Source organism: Ovis aries, chromosome 1, assembly GCF_016772045.2.
Source record: "Ovis aries strain OAR_USU_Benz2616 breed Rambouillet chromosome 1, ARS-UI_Ramb_v3.0, whole genome shotgun sequence".
Taxonomy (NCBI): domain Eukaryota; kingdom Metazoa; phylum Chordata; class Mammalia; order Artiodactyla; family Bovidae; genus Ovis; species Ovis aries.
Window position 1 is genome coordinate 236,078,176 of NC_056054.1, and position 23,537 is coordinate 236,101,712.

The following is a 23,537-nucleotide window of genomic DNA, read 5'->3' on the forward strand; positions in this document are numbered from 1 at the left end:
TTTGGAGCCCCCCAAAATAAAGTCTGACACTGTTTCCACTGTTTCCCCATCTAAGACTATTTCAAATAGGTGACTGCCTCAGACTCATCAGTGAATGGAGTAAAAAAAAAAAAGCAAAATCTCATTGCTGACTGTCCCACAGGTTCACAGCTTCGCTGACATGTCAAGTGGCTATTTGCTGTATGGAGGTGTGCCTCAGTAAAATTTAGATCGTCACTGAACTTCAGGGTCATTCCAAAGTGTAAACTCCATGAACGTCTAGGGTCTGTAATGAAATAAGAAAGGGAAGTGAGTGAAGTCGCTCAGTCATGTCCGACTCTTTGCGACCCCATGGACTATAGCCTACCAGGCTCCTCCCTCCATGGGATTCTTCAGGCAAGAGTACTTGAGTGGGTTGCCATTTCCTTCTCCAGGGGATCTTCCCGACTCAGCGATTGAACCCGGGTCTCCCGCCATTCCAGGCAGAGGCTTTAACCTGATCCCATCCTGTGAGCTGAGGACCCCTAGCGGTTGCTGCAGTAATAATTCCTTCTGAACAATAAGCACTGCCTGGAGAATGAGTAGCTCAAATTACCATTTTTCAGATGCATGAATAGGCTGTTGTGATTAGTAAAAATAGTACAATGGCTTTTTGATACTGTATGTTTTCAATTAAAAGATACCCAAAAGTACTCTAATTGGAGAGGAGCTAGATGTTTTGATGTTACTCAAAAATGTTGTGAACCCCTGCTTTAGACAGTCACCCCAGGGCAGCTACTGTCTTGAGTAGCTTGAATTAGTTGAGTCCACTGAAAAGAACAGAAATGCTATGCAAAACTCAACCCATAACAGAACTGTATTAATTATTTTCTTCTGCAGTAAGTTTTAGAAAACAAGCATTGACTACAAAGGAGAATTTGCCATCCCTGACCAAATACCAAGTACCACAGTCACACAAAGTAGCACTCAATGAAGGAGCAAATTTCTTCACACTGGAACTTTGGCTTTCACTATCGGTGAAAATTGAAAAATGCAAAGCCGTATGGGAGACCAGGTCTCACTTCAACTGGATTTTTAATTCACCATTTAAAAAGCTCTCTCTCTCACACACACACACACACACTCACATTCAAGAGTGAGTCATCTCACGGCCTGTGTGTCAGCTGTGTGTGTGCATAAACGTCTATCCCTCTGAATCAAGTCATCATTATTTCATTATTGAAATATTCTCTCAGATTGCCTGATTTCCAGTGCCAGTCTCCTGGGGTAGTTAGGCAAATAAAATTCCATTTACAGAAAGACTGTGATTCGGAATTGATAAAGAGAATTTCTTTTTTTCCCCTCAAGAGTTCTCCCCTCCTGAACCTAAAATACATCAAACAGCAGTTGAAGTGTCAGAGGAAAGGAGAAGATTTTTCAAAAGCACTGGGCAGTGGGTGGCAACACATGATTCAGATTTTCCCCTTGAGCATGAGAGGCTAGTGGGGAGAAGAGTCAAGGCCCCATTTGCCGCCAGTTAACACCTGACGATGAATTTCCATATCATTGTTTGTCAAGACAGACATGCATGAATGCATGAAACGCGCAAAAATAATAACACTTCAATCTCAGGTACACAAACATACTTAAGAAAGAGAAGTTTTATTAGGGCAATTTCACTTTATTTTTCCATACAGCAAAGTCAACTACTGCAGTAATAATAAAATAAGCATAAAACAAATTGCAGCCCAAGACAAAATACATAATTTTAAGCAACTACAAGCAGAAAGTAAGTTGTGATTACATAATAGTAAAACCAAGCACACCTGTCCTTTCAGCAGATGAAAGTGTAGGGTTGCTGATAAGTGCAACATTATAACCAGCTGGAGTGAAGGCTGGATACACTAATTCAGTAAACAAGTGCCCATTATCACATTTGCCTTTTTGAGTGCTTCTGAGTTGAAAATTAAAACCGTGAAAATTGAACTGTGTTTTATCTTTTTCACCTGCTGAAAGAACAGGCTCCTACAGCAATTAAAAAACAATCACATAACAACTATAGCTACGGTGTGCTGTTTGGTTTGCCTGTTTATGGTTGAAATTTTGTGAAAGTCAATACTTGTTTTGAAGATTTTTTTTCTTTTTTTTTTTTTGTGAACAGTAAACCACTGAAATTGGCAGAAACTGATTTGAATAGTATATGTCCTTAGTATAGTTCTTTCTCTCTCTTTTTTTTGTTGTTTTGTTGACGTTTTAAACATGCAGTAGTTTTTGAAAAATGTAAGGAATATCTGATCCATGATTTCACCTTAATGGTTGAAGGACCTGCTATTTTTGGTAATGATCTTCAGGCAGATTTGGCCCAATGGAGTTTTTGTCAGTCATGAGATCTTGGAAGGATGGCATATCTTTCCAGCTGAAAAAATCCTGGCAAACTACAAGCTGTCCACAAAAAAGCAAAGCAACATGTTTGAAGGGGTATGGAGTGCTAACTCTGTGCCACTTTTGCAAGCAATTTTGCTCAGTCTGTCATTTTATTAGCCTTAACAAAACTCCTTGTAATTATAGACGTTTTTATTCAAAATAAGATCTTACTATTATACAGGTTTCTCTCTTTTGACTATATACAGAAGTGCAAAAAGTCAACCTTCTCTCTAGACGTTCCAACATGCTAAATTGCAGCATAATCAACCCTCAAGAGTTTGCACACACGCTATAATTCTCATTACGTAAACTTTGAGTATTTGGATTATCAACAAAAAGTCCCTTGTTCTATTTATTGATTATGCAGCTTATTTATAACAAGGCCTGATATTCAGGGATTTCAAAAATATTAAACAATACTTTAACATTTGAAATGGATACAGTAGAAAATAAATTTTATTCTAATATCTAGGATCTAGATCTTCTTATAATAACTAATTACAAACAAAATAAATCATCAAAATATTACTCAATTGTCTGCCAGGATTGTTGCGATAGCAACAACTTAACTTCTTACTTAGCAATGATTATATATTTATAAGATATCCATATAAAAGATCTTTGTTCTTTAATGAAAACTAGACAAGAACTAACAATGACTGACATTCTTACACTTTTAATATTAAATCAGTAAAATATAAATCATTTAGTTAACAATACGAATATTCATATGACACTACATGTAATTCAAAACTGAGTATGTTATGAAGGAAAAAACTACTTTTTTTTTGTATTTTGAAAAGTTCATCGGTAAAATCTACTAAAACAAGAGTCTATAAACTGAAATGGTATTCAATTGTTAATAGAAAATGAAATCTAATAAATGTAGGAAATGAAAAACTACACTTTAACAAGAAAAATAAGTAATATTCTATAATGTAACTAACTACAATAACATGTGGAGTCACCATTACTCTCTTAACACGATTGAAATTACATTGGTATGGGTTCCAACCCGTAATGTAATAATCTAAGGCTTTAATAGATGTACAGTACAATCAGTAAAATCAACACATCAGTCTTATATTAGAAAGCATCTCTCTCAAGCATAAAAACTTGCAGTAAACTTGGAAGTATGGAAAGTTCTAGAACTGAACTTTCACTTCTCCCATTCCATACTAGAACTACCAGTGACCTGGCCCCTACTTCAGCAATTTTAGAACTGCTGAACAGAGCAAAAATATCCTTTACTAGCTGCAACATCCAAACCACAAAAAAGGAATTCCTTTGGATGAATCCATTCTTAAAAACTGAATGCACATCTATTTTTTTTTTAATTTGTAAAAGGCTTTCTAAGGCTATAAGCAGTAAATCTGAACAAAACAAAACAAAACAAATCACATATAAAATTCACCCATGTACTTAACCCACCCAATGACTAGGTTAATTAAACATTTCCCATTTTCATATTTTGGTTTATCATGCATCTGATGACAGTGCTGCTTTCTTCTTTGTTTAGAGTCACTATTTTAAATGTGACTGTGATGAAGCATTTAAGCAAATGTGAAACCATTTTTGCAAAGCATTTAGAGTCTTCTGACTTTTGACAGAGCTATAAATAGAAGCAAAATAATTTCCTCAAACTTTTTTTTGTTATCGTGTCTCAGAAATGGCATATCCCTTTTGAATAACATGTTATACAGTATAGTAGGCATAAATATTACACTACAATGCATTAAAATAATTTTTATATATATCTATTATATATAATCTCCAGTATGTGTGAGTTTATCTGTATTGAGAGAGTCTGTGTTGTGCTGTCTATTTTGTTACTGTAAAGTTAAATTGGCCATTTCTGAGACAGCTTTGGTTTCCAAAAAAAAAAAGAATGGTGCCCTTTGACTGATTAGTACTAGCAAATAAGCAACAAAATGTGGCTCTGAAAACAATAACACTGAAGAAATAATACTCTAATTTGATGTACAGTCTATGGCACTTCATGAGAATCCTTAACAACATGGTACTTAAAGCCATGATGTGCTTTAAAAGATACACAGTTGTGGTTTTGCTTGGCACATTCATCTCTGTCAGATCCCTCCCTCACCACATCTTAAAATCTATTACATTAAAAATATTACTCAAACAAAAATGACTGTGCATGCACGCTCTCATCTATAATGGCAATTTTAAATACAAGGTGCACCTTTGTTATTTGTAAACCTTGAAAGAAATAAACTTATTTTTAAAAAATTATATCTTGGTCTACAGACGTACCAATACATAATAGAATCATGGTTACACCATAGTCTGTCTTTTCAAGATGGCATGAATATATAGGAAACTAATTAGGTCTGCATATTTGAATGCATCACTCTGTGCTAGAAAAGAAAGACAATGTTGTTCTTTTAGACAGGAGTATCACCTCAGCACAAATATCAATTAAATGTACAAAGTGTATAGGCAACAGTGTGCAGTGGGTTTCCTTGTTGTCTTTTCTTCTGGTTAACATGCAGTATGTGGATGTCTTGTGGCTGAGGGGTTTTTGTGTGTGGTTGCTTGACGGTATATACAATATGGCTAATGACCTTGTCCTTTACTCTAACCAAGCACACTGTCCTTTCCTCTTTAGTACGATCTACAAGGGAAAAAGAGATAACCTTCTGTTAAAACAGACAATATCTAACAGCAGTTTCCCATATACATTCAACATGAAAACTGTATTTCTTGGTTTAAAGAGTGAACACAGGAATGGCAGCACCTTCACGTAAAAACAAAAAACACATCGCAGGTACAAAGGACCAAAATGTGTTTATTGTCTCTTTGAGAATAAAATGACACTAACAGCTTCATAAAATTGTAGTCTCTGAACAAATATCAGCCAATACACAGCTTAAAGTATAAAAAACATTTGCAGAATCAAGGGGCATAATACAGCAGAGCTCTTTTTAGCACTATCATTGTGGGACAGAATTTACAACTCACTTTACTTCTTTCTAAAGTTTAATAGGTTTCAGAAGTAATGATTTGGCCCACAAAATTAAAATCCATGAAACAGTCCTATTAAACACAATTTGTTCTATGTGGATGCTGGATTAACACAGTATGTGTTTGCAAAAAAAAAAAAAAAAAAAGATGATACTCTAAGTGACTGCTTTGGATAATTTGCAGTTTGGATTTTTTCTCCTAAAGGCAAGAAAAAGAAAAATCATTCCTTATGCTCTTGACAAATTCAGGTTGAACTGATATTACAATGTACTTCTGACTTAATAATTCCAGCTGTTACATGAAATTTGTTCCCATAGAATCTTACATATTCAACTATGCTTTTATACAACTTGAGAATTAAAAAAAATCACCATTCTGGCTCCACTCAAAAACCATTCTAAATATTGCAGCTTCTCATGAAAATGTGTAGGTATTTGTTAAATAAACAGAACCTTAAAGAGCTTAAGTTTCAATACTGACATATCTACTGTTTTGCTAACTGATGAACTCCACAGCCATTTTGTATTTTTTCTGAACCTGGATTATTGCTAAGAAACAGAACTTGTTTATATATATACATACCTAACTGACTATAAAAGCTTGAAATGTGTTTTTTTTTTAACATGTCAAAAGAAGAACTCTACTCCCAAACCTATGTACTACAAAGTGATGTACTATTATATTGTACAGAATAATAAACCTTATTATGAGAACTGCACTGAGAGCGCTTATGAAATAAAAATCAGTTTCAGTAATTTAATTCATGATTGCAGCATGCTTTGGTAGTGCATCTCGGATTGAGTTTATCATTCCTTTATTTCAAGTTGTGTCTGTCTTCTTGTGTATGAGTTCATCCTTTGACGAGCTCTTCCTATGGATTATTATTACAAGGGCCTCTGAACTGGTTTCCTAACACTATCTCCTGATTCAATATCCTGTCCCCTCTTCTATAAGCCTCTGATATCTCCTTTCTCTTTGCATCAACCTTCACTGTTCAAATTCACTTAATTTCTGACTCAGTTATGAAGAGCTGCTCCTTCATCTTTGTTCCTAGAGGAATTTGTTCACAGCTCTCTTATTTTAATGAAGAGTGCTAAAATTTCCATCATCATCTCATTGACTGTCGATCTTTATTTCATTGACCTGGTAACTAACACACAGTAGCTAACACAAAAAAATCATTTATAAATGTGTTAATGCACAGATAAATGAATGAAAGGAAGCAACAAAGAAAGAATGATCACTCATCTTATTTACCAGATTCAGTTTTAAGCATTGTATCTCTTCTTAAATATAAAAAGAAATACCTAATATAATTCTGAGCAGGTAGATAACTTGTATGAATGCATAAGAATAAAACATGCTCTAAAAGGATGAAACATGGTCATCTTTGCAAGTCAATGTGTCTGAAAAGAAACCACAAGACTTTTAAACTATTTGAGCAAATATTCAGGTAGATGTGTGCGTGTGTGTGTATGCGTGTGCATATATGAATGCATGAATATATTTAAATCAGGCTCTTTATATCCTAATGACCCCGCTGTGATGAAGCATGGGGTAAACTGGGTACATGTTCTCATTTAGGATTTAGCAAGAAATTTTTGAAGAAAATAAATGCTGACCTATACTAGGGATCAGCAAACTATTGCCTGTAAGCTAAATACTGCCTACTGCCTATTTTTGTGTGTGTCCAACTTTTTGTGACCTTATGACCCATAGCCCACCATGTTCCTTGGTCCATGGGATTTTCCAGGCAAGAATACTGGAGTGGGTTGCCATGCCCTCCTCCAGGGGATCTTCCCAGCCCAGAGATCTGTGTCTCTTATGTCTCCTGCATTGGCAGGTGGGTTCTTTGCCACTAGCGCCACCAATAAAGTTTAATTGGGACACAGCACACCCTTTCATTTACACACTGTCTCTGCCTGCATTCATGCTACATCAGCAGAGCAGCCCTATGGCCCACACAACCAAAAGTATTTACTATCTCATCTTTGAAGGAGAAGCTTGCCAGTCCCTGATCTACACCTTCTATTTAGTTTTAAGCTGTATTTTTCCTTCACGATTGTGCTTATTTCTAGTACAAAATTTTTAAAAAAATATATATCCTCATTTATATATTTAAATATTATGCATATTTAAATTATATTAGCATATTTCTTATAAATTCATACATTAAAATTCCTCATAACCCATCTAAGTTAAAATTGTGAGTTCTATAGAAATACATTTTTTGAAATTTTGCAAAATTTTTTAAGTGCATTACACAATTGTTATCTTAAAAAGAAAACCACCATGAATATACACTCAATATTACATAATGAACTTACTGTTTAGTGATGAAAATTCTACATCTGGGTAACATACTTGTGGCTAGTCAGATGTTCGGCAGATATTATGGGTATCTAGCAAATAAAAGATTATTTAATGAATGATCCATGCAAGCAAGCAAACAACCAAGAGATGAAAACATCTTAATATTAAATTTTTTAAGAAAGTGAAATTCAGCTGTGAGGTGACAGTCCTTATCTGATCAACATAACAGTAAGTTAATGTAAACTTAATGCCAAAGTAGCAACTCATTGTTTAAAATCTTTGTGTTAAATACTATTCTATAAATGTTATATCAGTTTTTAGGAAGTAAGAGAAGTAAAACTATCAAAAATTCATGCAGAGCAGTAATTGAAAGAAGCCCTTTTTGTTGGCCTACACACACGCACCTGTGGTTTCAGTTATTCAGTATTCTAGAAAGCAAAGTAGGCAATGTCTTGCCTTTTTTTGTGCAACCAATTTCTACATTTTCATTCAACTTATGATATCTAACATTTTTTTCCAAGTGAAAAATACCAGGTAATAATTATAAAGGAGTATTTCAAAAGAACCGGATAAAAGCATGTAAGTCTACTTCAGAACATATTCCTGAATCCTGATTGCACATTTTATTTCATTTCAAACGGGCAAGAAAATGACAAAACTTGACAGAAAACACAGTAAGGAACCAATATAGAGGTGACTTGTTTCAATCATCCCAACAGCCAACATTTTCCAATTTGTAGCCCAATCCTCTACCCAGAATGATGACTGCTATACTGGGAGAGGCAACACGGCACAGGTCCAACCCCTAGTGACCCATTTCTGGGTGTGTATACGTGAGCAAAGCGCTTCATTACTCTATACTTAGGTTTTCTCATCTCTAAACTGGCACTAATCTCATTTCAGCAAGGTTGATGGGAGAAGAGTGAAATCGCATACATGAAGGCATTTTGTTGCTGTTTCCATCTAGATGTCCTAGACTAACTACCTCAACGTATTACAATCCACAGTCTGGAGTGTAAATTAGTATGGCTCTATTTTATTTCCATTTCTCAGCTGACATCTTTACACAATTTTACAGCACTGGCAAATGGCACGAAAATGTGCTCCAAGCATAATGAAGCTTCTCATACCATTTTTCCTGCTGCTGCAGGACAGGATGTTGCACCCAACAGTGTAGAAGCATCAAGGATGGGGCTGTCGAAACATACCAAGGACCTTCAACACCAATCGATGCAGATGAAGGGCCAGCTATAAACTTCTGCATGCATGCAGGCTGCATTTTGTGGCATCAGCTATTTCCAGCATCGCTAATGTACTGTAGGCATATACATATGTATGTATATGTAGATATAATATATGTGTGTATATATATATCCATTCCCTTTTCTTTCTTCTGGTTGTCGAACAGTATGAAGACCCAAGATTATGCATGAAATGGTCACAGCACAATGCAAAAAGTAAAGTGTCCCCTACAACCAAGGTGGCCAAGGGCATGTTGAAATTTGCTTTGCTGTAGTTCTGCTTACACCAGCAATTCTATAGTCATGCAAGGTACACACAAGAGAGTTCAGCATCACTGATCTGCACCATAAATAGATTGCACTGAATCCATTAAGAAATTTCTGCCATAGATTACTAACATGCCACATATGCACAATCTAGCATTCTTGTAAATGAGTCTGATGTGTTAGCAAAAATCCAAGGCTATTTTGACAAACTTCAGAAAAACTAATGATTCTTTGCCAAGAAATGTTTAAAGCTTGTCTGAAACTTTAAAATACATCCATTTTGGCATGCTGCTTTTGAAAGTTTTTAGTGACTATACTTATAGTTTATAGTTCTTCTTCAATGGTACATGGCGTACTGCAGAAACAAGGCTGGCTCCTCCTTATAGTGATGACTGCAAATTCAAATGGCATTTAATTGGTCTTCTTTTCCCAAAGGGGCAACACATTGATATCCATCTGATACTGCTTGTTTTGTTTTGTTTTTGAGATTCATTTGGTTATATTTAACTTGGTCTGTGAATTATCTGAAATTTGATTGGACTCTAGATATTTCATATGCTGATAACCCTATTGAACTTGCTTTCATAACAAATCTATCTATACTTTCAAGCCAAAAACTACTTTACATAAATTTGATTTTGATTCAACCAGTATTTTCTAGACTTTAATTTTAAATAGGAGCTAAAAATGCTAGCTGAATCCATGCGGATTTTAAATTCTAAATATTTTAATAATTATTTTCTTTTGAATAATTACATTATGAAATTTAAATTTCTGAAACATATTCCTTTTACTTAAAAAACAACCCTGTGTATTTGTCACTCCATAGGCTTATATGGAGCACAGAATGACTCTAATTGCTATACTTGGTGCCTTCTTCTTTCCTTCATAACCCTCTAACATTTATGCTGAGTAGTTACAGAAGTAAGAGAACTTATGAATTTTATTTTTTCACTTAAATCATGAGAATCAAAACTTGAACACTTACTTATTTTAACTTATTTTGAGTATTCAATCTGCTTATCAAATAAAACTAATGAATTTATAACAAACTATTTACAAGAGTGGTTGTTTGTGGCATATATAGCACATTTAAATATTTTGTTTTTTATTAAGAATTTAGGCAAGAAACTATATATATATATCTCCAATGCTTGTAACAAAACCCTTAAAATCACCTATATTTTTAAAATTACTTTTTATTACATAAATTTCAGGTGTACAGTACTATAGTTCAACATCTGTATACACTACCTGATATAATTTTGATTGGTCAAAAAACCTGCATGATTTTGATTTGAGACCAACTGAGAATTGCTTGTGTAAATATCATTTTAGTAGCTTTAGAAATGGAGCTGCGACAACTTTGGAGCACTTATAAATGGCATAAAAGCATTCTGCTGCTCATCATAGAAAGAATGTGTAGGCCAACAAGAGGTATCTTTGAAACCCCATGCTATTAAAGCACCCTCTACAGCCCTCACGGACACACGATTCCCCACTGACCTCAATGGGAAATCCACGTGCGTAAGGGCTGTTGGATTGAGCCCTATTAGAGTTGGTTTTTAAGAAACAAAGCTGTAAATTAGCAAACCTGGTTGGCTGTGGCTGTTGCAGCGAAGGGAACACTTGTGGCAGATGTTGTTGCTGCGGACACAGTGGCTGGCGTAGCACCGTGCACCATGGGAACTTTCGGAGGGAAAATCATATAAGCAAACATACAGAAGAGTGTAGCAATATGGAAACCATGGCAACATGGAGGAGATAATTGGGCATGGTATTTATCACAGCAGTAAGCCATGTGACGGGACATCATCACCAGCGAGTGACATGCAATCACAGCGCAAAGCAGGACAACATTCCAAGGAGAGAGGGGGAAGGGGGATGAAAGAGAAAAAAAAGGGGAAAAAAGCTTGTTACCATCAAATCAAGAAAATTGACACAAACAGGCTTAATTTGCTAAGTCAACACCAAGAATTCTATATCGTGTTCACAGTTAGACATTCAAAATCTAAGTCAAAATACAGATATTTACTTCATATATACAATTATCTGTTTTTGAATAAAAGTATGTTTTCTTATTTACTATTATAAAAATACACAATATATTACTTTTATGAGATAGTTTTTTTTTTTTTTAACACACCAGAACTCATAGTCCAATCAAAATCCACCAAAGGTGACTAAAGGAAACTTGTGTGTAAAGAAAACATTTATGTGAGTCCATGTCAATTAAATAGAAAATGGCATTTAATTGACAGGTGTTAGTAAAAAGGAAATGGACTTGCCCAATAGATAAAAGTTAAACTCAGCAGTGGATTTTGAGGGGCTGTGAGGTGCACCATAGGTTTAAGATAATCAAGAAACAAAGCTGGCACCTACCAACACTTGTAGCGGGTGTCATGCACAATATTGAGCCTGCCCATCATGCATTGCAACAGGAAGGTGGATTTGAAAAGGGAAAAGAATTAAAACATCCCATCACACGTGTAATTAGGAAATTCATTTGAACAAAGAAGAAAAATTGTTATTATGGGAACAGTGGCATGTAACTGTCAGCACAATCAAATCATACAATAGCATAGTGATCAATTAGAACTAGTCTCAAGTGAAGAATAAAAGCCAGTTTAACTGTGTGCTGGTACACTTTGTTTCTCCTAATTGCTGCCTATAAATAAAAGTTAATTTTTTTTAAAAAATGGAAACCTGCTTAATTCTTTTAAAAATAATACTGCAATTTGTTTTGTTTTAATCTGGTTACTGGCCATCTGGTGGCTTTGCTATTTCTGACTTTTTAACATATGACTTGAGCACATGTTAAATAATTAAGAGAAATTTACTAAGAGGCTAAATAATTCAACGCACAGAGCTGACTTAATAATGTAATGAAACCAAAGCACTCATTTCATTCCCTTAGTTTTATTTATTTCCCTGTTCAATGTAGCAGCAACCACACAGAAATGCAAGGGGTTGTGATCAACCGTATAGGAATTTTATTTGGAGGGATACCAAGCAATATAAATAAGGCATAAGGAGAAACTGAAATTCTGCACTGCCTTAGTTTGGAATTTAAATGTACAGAAAACATTTAGATGGGACACACTTTCTTAAAGTCTCAAACTGATTTACTTAGAAGGTATCTGAGAAAGCAGACTGGTTTTCCTTGCTGTTTTAAACCTTCAGGACTTCTCAGAACGGCAAGTGTTCTATAAAATTTCACATTCAAAAATGGTTAATTAGATTCGAATAAAAACCCTCAATGGGGGATAATGAAGATATACATTGCATAGGGGGTGTTGGCACTGATGTTCACAATCGCTCGACCACAACGTTAAAATCAGCATTACATAGATAGTGCCTGTTCTCTGTGCCATATAAACATTGGAAAATCTACCTTATCTTACCAAGCACAGGGCACTTTCCCATATACTGAATTACTGTTCTTTCTATGAGATTATTTTAGACTCCTAGGTTTTAAAATATCAAATGATTTTATATTTCTATCTAAATCTTGGCACATCCTATTTACATACTAGCAGCATCTGGGATGAACATTTGTTAAGAAAAAATCTGCCAATTGCGTCTTGTCAGAGATGGCCCTACAAAACAAAGCTGCCATTGAGAAGCATAGATTACTTCACTGGCATCCTCGTAACAGCTGCAATTAGATTGTTATCACAATTAAGACTGTGGGCACAATGATCAATGATTAAACTCAGGAAGAGAGCTAGCAAGCCATTCTCTCAGGTGGAGTAGTATTACACTGATAAGCATTATTTATTAAGACACTTGAAGATCTCTGTCATTTGCTACCACTACTGAGTCAAAGCCTTGTGGAAGACAACAAAAACAAATCAGTGATAACTGAGACCAGTAATTTGAGACAGTAGAGCAAGCAAACTTAAATATCCTAGATTCTATGACATCATTATCCTCCAACAGTTGGGTCAGAAGACTGGGAAAGAATGAATGAAAGATGAGTGAAAAAGAATAACGTGGAACTTGAGACATATTTGTTTTAAATACTGTCCAGGGTAAGTTTTAAATTTATTATTTATTATTATGCTGCAATTTGTCTATTATGTTTCATCCCATGCATAAGGAAGGCTGCACATGCTGAAAATGAGTTAACCTTATCCTGTCTCTCTCAAACCCTAAAGCTTTTAGGACTTGAATTTCAGTTTGAGCTATCTTCCTCATTACCATTAAAACCAATGCACACAGTTTTGAGAGGGATTCGCAGCAAATAAACATAAGGCAGCAATGAAAATACTAGCCAGGGTGCAATAACTCACAAATATGAAGACATAATGCTGTAGGACCCACTTACCGAAATCAAAAATCACTTTGGAAACGACCATAATAGCCATCTTTACATCAGATTGGTTGGTTTATGAATGATTGCATAAATAGCCAATTGAAATTTTTTCTTCAATTTTCAGCGTAAGGTAAAATTTAAGTGAATGAATTTGTCAATTTCAAATTTCTCCTACAAAGGTATTTACAGAGTAGAATGGTGTGCTTCTGAGGAATGCAAGATGTTAATTACATGATTTTTAAATTGAAATGTTAAGTTAATTTTTATGAAGATTCAGAAAATAAAACTAGGAAAGTAGTTTACCAATGAGATGTATGTGTAGTTCAAATCAGTTCAAGAAGGGAAAAAAGTAGAGAGGAAAAAAACTATAGGGATTTTGTTGGAGGTTTGCATTTACATGTGGTAATTCAAGCTTATTTAGGTGTATTATGATAGGAGTAAAAAGCTGATTTAAAGCCTTCTAAAAATACTCTATATCATTTAGAACTAAAAGTTCACAATCAATTGAATTACTCTTAAAATTGATGTCTAAAGAAGAAACAGCTTCATATAATTTATTTTTATAATCTGTTGAGTTATATTTTGTGTCTCTACTGAGTTCAGGAAAAAACAGTGCTTACTACGTTCCTGGCTTCATTCCAAACTCTCAGACCTGTCTGTAAAAGCGCTTTAAGAAGATGTTTTATTATATTATGCTTAAAACTAACTTAAACATAACTTTATGAAATAATTACCAGTATTATCTCGTTTTTATATATGAAAAAAATAAGTATAACTTATGGTAGACTGTATTTAAACTTCCAAGCCAGATTTATAATCACTATGCTAAGGTTCAAATAAACCATCTTTATTAACTTCATTAATCATACTAAAAGTGATAATTGAAAGTTTTGTTTTCTTTTCTTTCTGTAAAAGCAACCCCATCCCCTGCTTCTCTCCTCTTATTCCAACCCCTCAGGAAAGTTTTCTGGACTTCTGTTTCCTTCTTTCTAGGAATGTTCGCTCAAGGTGAAGCTGAAGCTGTTGAAAGCAAACTTATTTTTAGGTTTTTAAAAATCACAAGCCTACAATGACTGAGCGCAATATGCTAGGAAGAGAAGTATGCTTTTGTGGATGCCAAGTGGGCAAAAAAAGGTGAAGGAAAGCAGAGAGAAAAAAATTCTTCCAGAAGCGTGCAGGGCCCCTCGGTAATTGGGCTGGTGGTGTGTTCTTTCACAGCAGTGCTGCCAGAAGCAGGCTTTCCAGGGAATGGGCTGCATGGGAGGCTAAGGAGCTTAGGCAAGGATGCTGGTACCCAAGGCAGGCACAGAAGCCTTGGAGCACCTGCATTCAAGGGATCGTCTAAGCATGGACAATGATTACATCAGCAATGGCCAGTGTTAACTGAAGAATGGAGACTGGGTAACCTGTCTCAGACTACTGGACAGCATAGGATCACCATTTGAGTAGAGATGGGAAAGAAAAGGAGATGTGAGGATGGGAATCCTGAAATTTCAGGGGTGCCTGATACATCTATCCAATACTGAAACTGAAGTTTAGAATTGGACTTAATATAAATTCAGGAAAACAAAACTGATGTAAATAAAAGTGTTATTTCATGAAATTTATACCTACAACATAAGTAGACATTAGATTACATATACTCTGTATGAATAGTGAATTTAGTCTTAATGGGTGAAGGTAAAAAAAAATGGACTACCCATTAAAAAAAATAAAAATTTCTTCAGTGTGAACATGGTCCAAATTACTTATATTTATCTTTAAATGAGATGGAGGGTATAAAAGCAAAAGGCTAGAAAACTTTCTTGGGAGACGTGGGAGTGGGATGGGAGATGCAGTGAGATGTAGTTGACTGAATGAATAGAAAGATGGATGAACGAGTGAGTCAGAAGATGTGCAGTGCTAAGTCGTTTCAGTTGTGTCAGACTCATTGTAACCCCATGGACAGTAGCCCGCCAGGCTCCTCTGTCCATGAGATTCTCCAGGCAAGAGTGCTGGAGTGAGTCGCCATGGCCTCCTCCAGGGGAATCTTCCTGACCCAGGGATCGAACCCCCATCTCTTGTGTCTCCTGCACTGGCAAGCAGGTTCTTTACCACTGGCACCACCTGGGAAGCCCAGGAAGAAGGACAGGTGGATGGAAAACAGGGAAGGAAAGAAGAAAAAGAGGAAGAGAAGGAGGTAGGAACAGAAAGAATAGATAGATGGTTAGAAGGATGGATGGATAAATGGACAGATGAATGCATACACGGATGGATGCATGGATGGATTAATGGATAGATGGGTAAAGGCCACATAAGACCAAGTTTGTTCTTAAAAGTTATGGTATATACTAATTTTTCTTTACTAGTTAGGTGGTTTGCCATGCAATCCTGATCTTTTGCTAGCAACCCGTTCTGTATACAGAGTTACCTGCTCCAAAGATTTAGTCAACCATGCTTCACTGTAATATCAATGAAATAGACCTATATATCCCTGATGTTATTATTGAAGCAACAGACTACAGAATTCTAAAACTCTAAACTGCAAAAAATAAACAGCTTCCTTTCTCTGCTGCTGTTGCTGCTGCTGCTAAGTCGCTTCAGTAGTGTCCGACTCTGTGCGATCCCATAGATGCCAGCCCATCAGGCTACCCCGTCCCTGCGATTCTCCAGGCAAGAACACTGGAGTGGGTTGCCATTTCCTTCTCCAATGCAATGTGTCTGACTCTTCACGACCCCATGGACTGCAGCCTTCGAGGCTCCTCTGTCCATGGGATTTTCTAGGCAAGGGTACTGGAGTGGGATTATAACTTCCAAATTATAATATTGTGGTTAGACAGGATGCTCTGATCACAGAATCCATCTACAGGTCTGCAGAATAACCTAGACTTTGGAAAATGAACTTCCTTTTCCCCCATATCACAAGAGATGACACATGAATTTATGGTAGGATAGATTTTTTGTAGTTCTCAACAATTCATTGACAATATTTAAAAATGGACAGATTTCACATATAACTGTTCAAAAGTCCAGAGCATCTGGGAAATAAATCATAAGATCTAGCAATACTGGACACCAGAGCCATCACATTGAGTTGTATACAACCACCCCATAGTCACAAAGGCTATGACATATACGGAGCCACAAAGGGTGTCCAGCGCACAACAGGTACAACCTACCCGGCAAATAATCTTCTAAGGCAACAAAAGGCTGTCTGAATACTGACTGTTCCCTTCAAACTAGGCCTAAGCTCTCCTGCACCTCCCAGACCCCACAGCTTTCTTGCTTCACTTGTTCATATTTCCTGCCTGGCTTTTAAGGTATTTGGGTTTTTATATTTTCTACATTAGATTTCTTTCCTTCCTAGCTGTATGATAAAGTGGTTTGGCAGGAGTATAGATGGGCTATCCATTATAACTTTTTAATGTCATTGTGGCACATAAGTACCTATGAGATTAAAAATACTCTGAAGGAATGAAGGAGGCACTACCTACTTCTATGTGATGACAAAAAGTTAATCTGCAAGCTCTTTAAAACCGGGTTACAAATAATCCTTATTTGATATTGCTATTGCAATAATTACATATTGACTACAAATATAAAAAAAATTTCTGATGCAAATTTATCATAAAAAATGTAAACAAATCTTTAAAATTTCAGCATATTTCAATATATTATGGCACATTTTATTTAAATTAACAATGCTTAGTTTCTAGACAGAGAGGTAAGTATGACTCTGATTTATGAAGGTATGTATTGGTTTTCCCTGAGTTGAATTTTACCTAGCATCTTTTGCTCTATCCTATCTACAGACTAAAACCCATTCCATAGAGAGCCTATGGTCATGAATCAGAGTCAGACATGTCATACAATTAATAATTATACTTTTATTTAGAAAAGTCTTCAGTCATGTGAATGTTGTTGGAGAAACTGAAGCAAAATCTGCTTGATAAAAGAGATTATTTTAGGTTTCTTTAAGTAACATATGGAAGAAGTTAAATTTGTTTTCACTTTTAGATTTTTAAATAAAGAAACTGTCATTTCTAGTAGTAATGTTTCATTTAGTGAAATAAACTGACAAAAATAGTTTTTAATTTATTCAAAAAGATCACAGTAGTTACCTATAATTCCTTGAAACTTTGTCTAGTGATCTGACTATAGAAAAATTGATAGATTATTTGTTGGAGACAGCATAAATCCGGGGAGATGGAAATTTATACTAAAGCAAAACAAATTATTTCTGGAAATCTCTGAAAACATACATATGTTGAGAAAAAATTTTTAATTTTATAAAACTTAAAAGAAATGTGACTTTTCCTTCAGAGTACAACAAATACCCAAAGATCAAATGACTTAATTTCTATTCTAAAATGGACAAACTGCAACTTGATAGATACTATTTCATGAGTACAAATATAACTTTATCTGTGGTGCTAAGGCAGGCTATTTCAATTAGTGGAATATTCTATTCTAGTTCACTGAATGTTACTACATATTCTACACATGGATGGCTAGTTTTCAAAGAGGCACTGTATAAAAAGCTGTACTTGGCAGTAAAAACTAATGAGAATATAATTTATTCTCACTATTAAAAAACAAATTATCACATTTCCTCATGGTATTTTGAACCTGCTGCTAAGTCACTTCAGTCATGTCCGACTGTGCGACCCCACAGACAGCAGCCCACCAGGCTCCCCGTCCCTGGGATTCTCCAGGCAAGAACACTGGAGTGGGTTGCCATTTCCTTTTCCAATACATGAAAGTGAAAAGTGAAAGCGAAGTCGCTCAGTCGTGTCCGACTCTTAGCAACTCCATGGACTGCAGCCCACCAGGCTCCTCCGTCCATGGGATTTTCCAGGCAAGAGTATTGGAGTGGGGCGCCATTGCCTTCTCCGATTTTGAACCTAATGCACTCACTGTAAATACTGTTAGCATAGTATAACATACTAATGGGTCTGTATCTTTGACATACACATCTAATCATAAATTTATCAATTTAATTAATAAAAGTATTTTATTAACTGAATCTCTTAACACACGGCAATTTTTAAGAAAGATTAAGAGATGAAGAGGAAATAAGATTAGAGTCTCTGGTTACTTAAATTCTAGATTATAAGGAATGTAATATGTATTGTCTGAAGCAAATGAAGAGTAAGTAAAAATAATAAACTTCCAGGTAATTAAGTGACTGATTAGTTTATGTTTTTAAATTGTAAATCTTTGTGTATAGTTCTAGAGTATGTTTATGTTACTAAGTTGAAATCAACTGAAACCACAAATGTGTAACTCACTTATAAATGTAAACTTCACTGGGTACTTAGGGCTACTTCAATATTAGCTCAGGAGCAAAAACTTTAAATGATGTATACTGATTGGTACCAATAAGATTGGAACAGAGTCAGTTTTTTATTCTCCACCTTGAAAACAAAAAGGCTGAAAAATAAAAGCCAAAACTGAAGTGTCATTTCATATAATTCAAATGAACTCTGGAATCATGAAGGCAAAGGGGTCTTACAGCAGGAAAGGCTCATAAAATAGCTTGACAGACATGTAACGGTGTTGAGGAAAGAGGAAAAAAAAAAGAGAACTCTATTTCATTTCAAATTACACAAATACAAATAAATACACAAAATATCACTGACTTCTCATCCATTTTTCATTAAGCTAAAACTCTTAGTTTTTAAGGAAAATCATAGGAGAGACCTGAGACAACTTTTCATCTTACCTTCCACCTGCTCTATGGTTAAAAATGACTAGGGGCGTGGCTTATCTGCTCTACCAATAGAAATCTACATGCATTATCAGATTTATTTATTAGCAAACTCAAACGCCTTACCTGGTGGGAGAAATGCTGTATGCTGTTGTAACTGCATGTTGGCTAGAGCCTGTTGGTATTGGAAAATACCAGTGTTAAAGACTGCTGTGGCACCGTTGGTTTTTTCAAGAGCAGGCCTCTTTGGTAATGGGGGAAGTACAGCTTGAGGAATTCCCTGTTTAGTGAGTGAGTATAAAAAACAAATACCAGTAAAAAGAGAAAAAGAAAAAAGAAAAATCAGTTGAAGGCTAAAATTGTTAGGAAGCATGAGCAAGCAAGCAGCAGAGCACTTAACTACCCGAGGGAAAAACATCCAATAAACAAAAATTTAAAGGGGGGGAAAAAAAGGCAAGATAAAAGCTTTAAAGGAAGCATTATTTTTGTTTTGGAGAAAAAAAAACCCCACTAGTATGAGAGCACATGTTATAATGTGTTAAAGTGTTTTAAGTCCCATAATGCTTCAGGCTTTCCGGGAGAAGCCATTGATTTGGGAAAAGAAGAAAAGCTGCACTGCGAGCTCCATGAGGATTGACAAGTATAAGCAATGTTAATAGTTAATCGTACGAAGTGACCGAAACTGGTAAAATAAAACCCAGCCCCACTCTGCCCTCCTCCCCAAATCTACCTGAACATGCACATGTCCCAGAGCATGCAAGTTTTTTTTTTTCTTAAAACATTGAACTATAAATATTAAAAAGTCAATAATTCTATCACTAAAGCCATGCTAACCAAACAGGTACATAAATATACAGTCCAAAAATACATTTTTAATGTCCTTCAAATACTTCATTAGAACATTCTACAATGTAGTTAAACTGAATGTGGGCTGCTGGGTTTTTGGATTCTTTCATTGTACCACATCTGTCCAGGGACTTGTTTACAGTCTTTCCACTAATTTTGTCAGGAAACCACACTCAGTTTTCATTGTACTTTACAACTTTATAACAGAAAAAGGAATATATATTTTTAAATTGATTAAAAAAAAAAAAACTTGTATCTACAATAAAGCTACATGCCAAGCTAAAAGGTGAAAGGTCATAGTACCAGGTCAAAGGTTGCCTCGAGGGGTCGCTTCAGTGATTTGACAGCCGACTGAGTCTTAATTAGCAGGCAGCGAGCACATGATGGCAATGGGCCAGTGGGGTTCAAGCGCATTAACATAAACAGCAAGCAGAGGTGCATCATGGGGGCAGCAGTGCATTTTTGGGTAGGTGAGAAAAAACAAATAAAAAAACAAATCATCGGAATGCCATATACAACGAATAACAAGACTAAGCATGCACAATAAAGGCACTACTGAGTTGTTATTGGGAGGATAACTCCTCTTCGTAGTTAATTACAAACAAGATACTCTAACAGAAAAAAAAAAAAAGAGAGAGAGTGGAAGGAAGAGAAGAGGAGAGAGTCTGCCTTCTGTATTTTTGCTCAAGTATCCATAAACAAACACAGAAAAGACCTCTCCGTGACTATTTGACTGTGCTACGAAATACCACACAGGGTTCTTTTTCATGAATAATTTAACAATTAAGTCATATATTTATGTTTAAAAAAAAAAGGACAACATTAAAACAGCTAAGCAAAGAACAAAACTGGACTCATTAAAATCAGCTATTAGATCACGTTAAAATTTCCCTTCATTATAGTTTAGTATCTGTTCTAAATGATCCATTTCTAACTTTTCCTTCAGTCCTGCTTTCTCCTCTCTATGTAATGGCACAGGCAAATGTCTCTAGTTTTACAGGTCTGTTTATGCCACAATATAGTTCAAGATAATCTAGATATGCAAACTGCTCAACAACTTGTATGGAAACCTAAAACCAGTTTTGTTGAAGCAATTCTCCTAAATAGTTTCAGATTTTGTTATGGTTAAAGCAAGATAAATGTAGAGAAGAGCCTTGATGTGCAGAAGAACACACCGAAGGAAAACAATGGCTGATTAGATAGCACACAGAAATAAAAGAGGACCAGAAATGGCAGTATCGTTAAACTGAAAAGGAGACAGGTGTTCTGTACAAAGCAGAAATTTCAGAAACCCTATATCCAGAGTAAGACAGAGTATTAAAAATTAGGCCGAGGGTAGGAGCAATCTGAACCATTTGAGGAGTTACCCTCACTTCTCTGAATGGTCACTTCATTACGTATTGTCTGGGATACCTGAACAAACATATCTTCAGCAAAAAAAAAAAAAAAAAAAAAATTTTAAAAGGTTAATAAATGAATAGCTTGTTGTCAGATACAGCTGTTCACTGTTTTTGTGACCGTCCACAAGGACTGAGCTAAGGTCTCTACTCACCATGGCAGCTGCAGTGGCTGCAGCCTGTGCTGCGGCAGCCTGGTTGACCTGGTATTGGGCAGCCTTGATCTTGGCTTGCAGATGTGCGGGAGGATGGAAGTATTTGCACTTTTCCCGAGAGCATCTCCCTTTGATGTAATCCATACACACGGTGACTGTGTTGTCATTGGTGTCAATCATTGTGCTGTCAGCAGGATGGGCAAACCGACAATCATTTTCTCCTCTGTTGCAATTGCCTCGCTGGTACTCTCGACATACCTATGGGGTCATAAAGTGCACGAAGGTCAGTCAATAGGGACAAGTAGAAACTTTCTCAAGATTTAAAGTGCAGGAGTGGTGACAGAAGGCTACAGGTGAAAGGGGGAAAGAATTCGCAAAGGAACCACAAAATAACTTGAAACCATTGTGTGTGTGTGTGAGTCACTCAGTCGTGTCCGACTCTTTGCGACCCCGTGGACTGTAGCCTGCCAGGCTTCTCTGTCCATGGAATTCTCCAGGCAAGAATACTGGAATGGATTGCCATTCCCTCCTCCAGAGAGACTTCCTGACCCAGGAATGAACCCTGGTCTCCCTCCTCACAGGCATATTCTTTATCGTTTGAGCTACAGGGAAGTCGTAGTATACTAATTACAGCCCCATTTCAATAAAATGTCCATGAGGAAGAAAATGCACTTAAGATACTGACTATGGTAAAACATCTAATTTAAATAAAGTTGATATACTTATTCATTGTTGTTGTTCAATTGCTTAGTCGTGTCTGACTCTTTAGTGACCCCGTGGACTGTAGCTCACCAGGCTCCTCTGCCCATGGGATTCTCCAGACGAGAGTATTGGAGCAGGTTGCCATTTCCTTCTCCAGGGGATCTTCCCAACCCAGCAACTGAACCCGCAACTCCTACATTGCCGGTGGATTCTTTACTACTGAGCTATCATGGAAGGCCATATTTACTCATTAGGAAACAGGAGGAAATAGTAACTTTGTAGTGAAGAACTCTATAGACACCACGTAACCAAACAAAGTTAATATCACCAGTAATAAAGACATAATGATATCACATATCTACTGATATGATGCACTGAAAAAAGGTTACAACATCACATTTGTTGTATTATTGCTGAGAATGCATAACCTGAATTTAATCATGACAATACATTAAACAAACTAAAATGGTAGGATGTTTTACAAAATGACTCATCAGTACTCTCCCAAAGTGTCAAGGTCATGAAAGACAAAGAAAGACTGAGATACTGTTATAGACTGAACAATCCTGAGTCAGAGGAAGGATATTGGTAGGACAATGGGTGAAATTTGATTAAGGTCTGTAGATTGGTTAATAGCAGCATATCAATGTTAATTTTCTGGTTTTGTAAGCGGTAACATGGTTATGTAACCTGTCAATATTTAGATAAGCTGGGTGAAGGAGATGTAGGAACTCAGTTCTATTTTTGCAAATTTTATGCTAATCAGAAATAATTTAAAAGTTAAAGTGTAAAAAGTAAAATGATAGCTTTTTTGTAAAATGTTTCTAAGAGCTATATTTTTTATCATTAGTTATTCACCGGGTAGTGAATGTAAAGCAGATGGAAAAGGATTAGTTTTTGTTATCTGTTTGTTTTATATCTATTAATTTTGGATAGGGTCTCTGGAGAAAAGGTGAAAATGGATTATTTTACATCCATTTGCTTGATTCAGACCTCTTACTATTAAAGGTTGTTGGGGATTTCCCAGGTGGCACAGTGGTAAAGAACCTGCCTGCCAATTTAGGAGATGTGGGTTTAATTCGTGGGTCGGGAAGATCCCCTGGAGTAGGAAGTGGCAACCCACTCCTGTATTCTTGCTGGAAAATTCCATGGACAGAGGAGCCTGGTGGGCTACAGTCCGTGGGGTCGCAAAGAGTTGGATGCATCAGCACATACTTCATAGCTTGTCAAGGTGCTTGCTGT

At 36.0% G+C, this 23,537-nt stretch overlaps 1 protein-coding gene across 50 annotated transcripts in view; it reads right to left on the minus strand.

Moving 5' to 3' along the window:
• Window positions 1–1,601: 1,601 nt before the first annotated feature.
• Window positions 1,602–23,537, minus strand: part of MBNL1 (muscleblind like splicing regulator 1) — a 218,314-nt gene continuing 196,378 nt past the window's right edge. For 7 of the 50 annotated variants that reach the window (XM_042235486.1, XM_060394666.1, XM_042235409.1 and 4 more), the window contains 7 exons: window positions 21,594–21,851; window positions 20,345–20,398; window positions 19,322–19,475; window positions 11,571–11,606; window positions 10,783–10,877; window positions 7,695–7,769; window positions 1,602–5,017 (listed from right to left, as the gene is read on the minus strand). In XM_042235486.1, the coding sequence (XP_042091420.1) occupies window positions 7,713–7,769; window positions 10,783–10,877; window positions 11,571–11,606; window positions 19,322–19,475; window positions 20,345–20,398; window positions 21,594–21,851 (654 nt within the window). In that variant the 3' untranslated portion in view covers window positions 1,602–5,017; window positions 7,695–7,712. The remainder of the gene's footprint in view (window positions 5,018–7,694; window positions 7,770–10,782; window positions 10,878–11,570; window positions 11,607–19,321; window positions 19,476–20,344; window positions 20,399–21,593; window positions 21,852–23,537) is intronic. The other 43 variants (XM_060394720.1, XM_060394688.1, XM_027959240.2 and 40 more) reach the window with 11 other exon arrangements.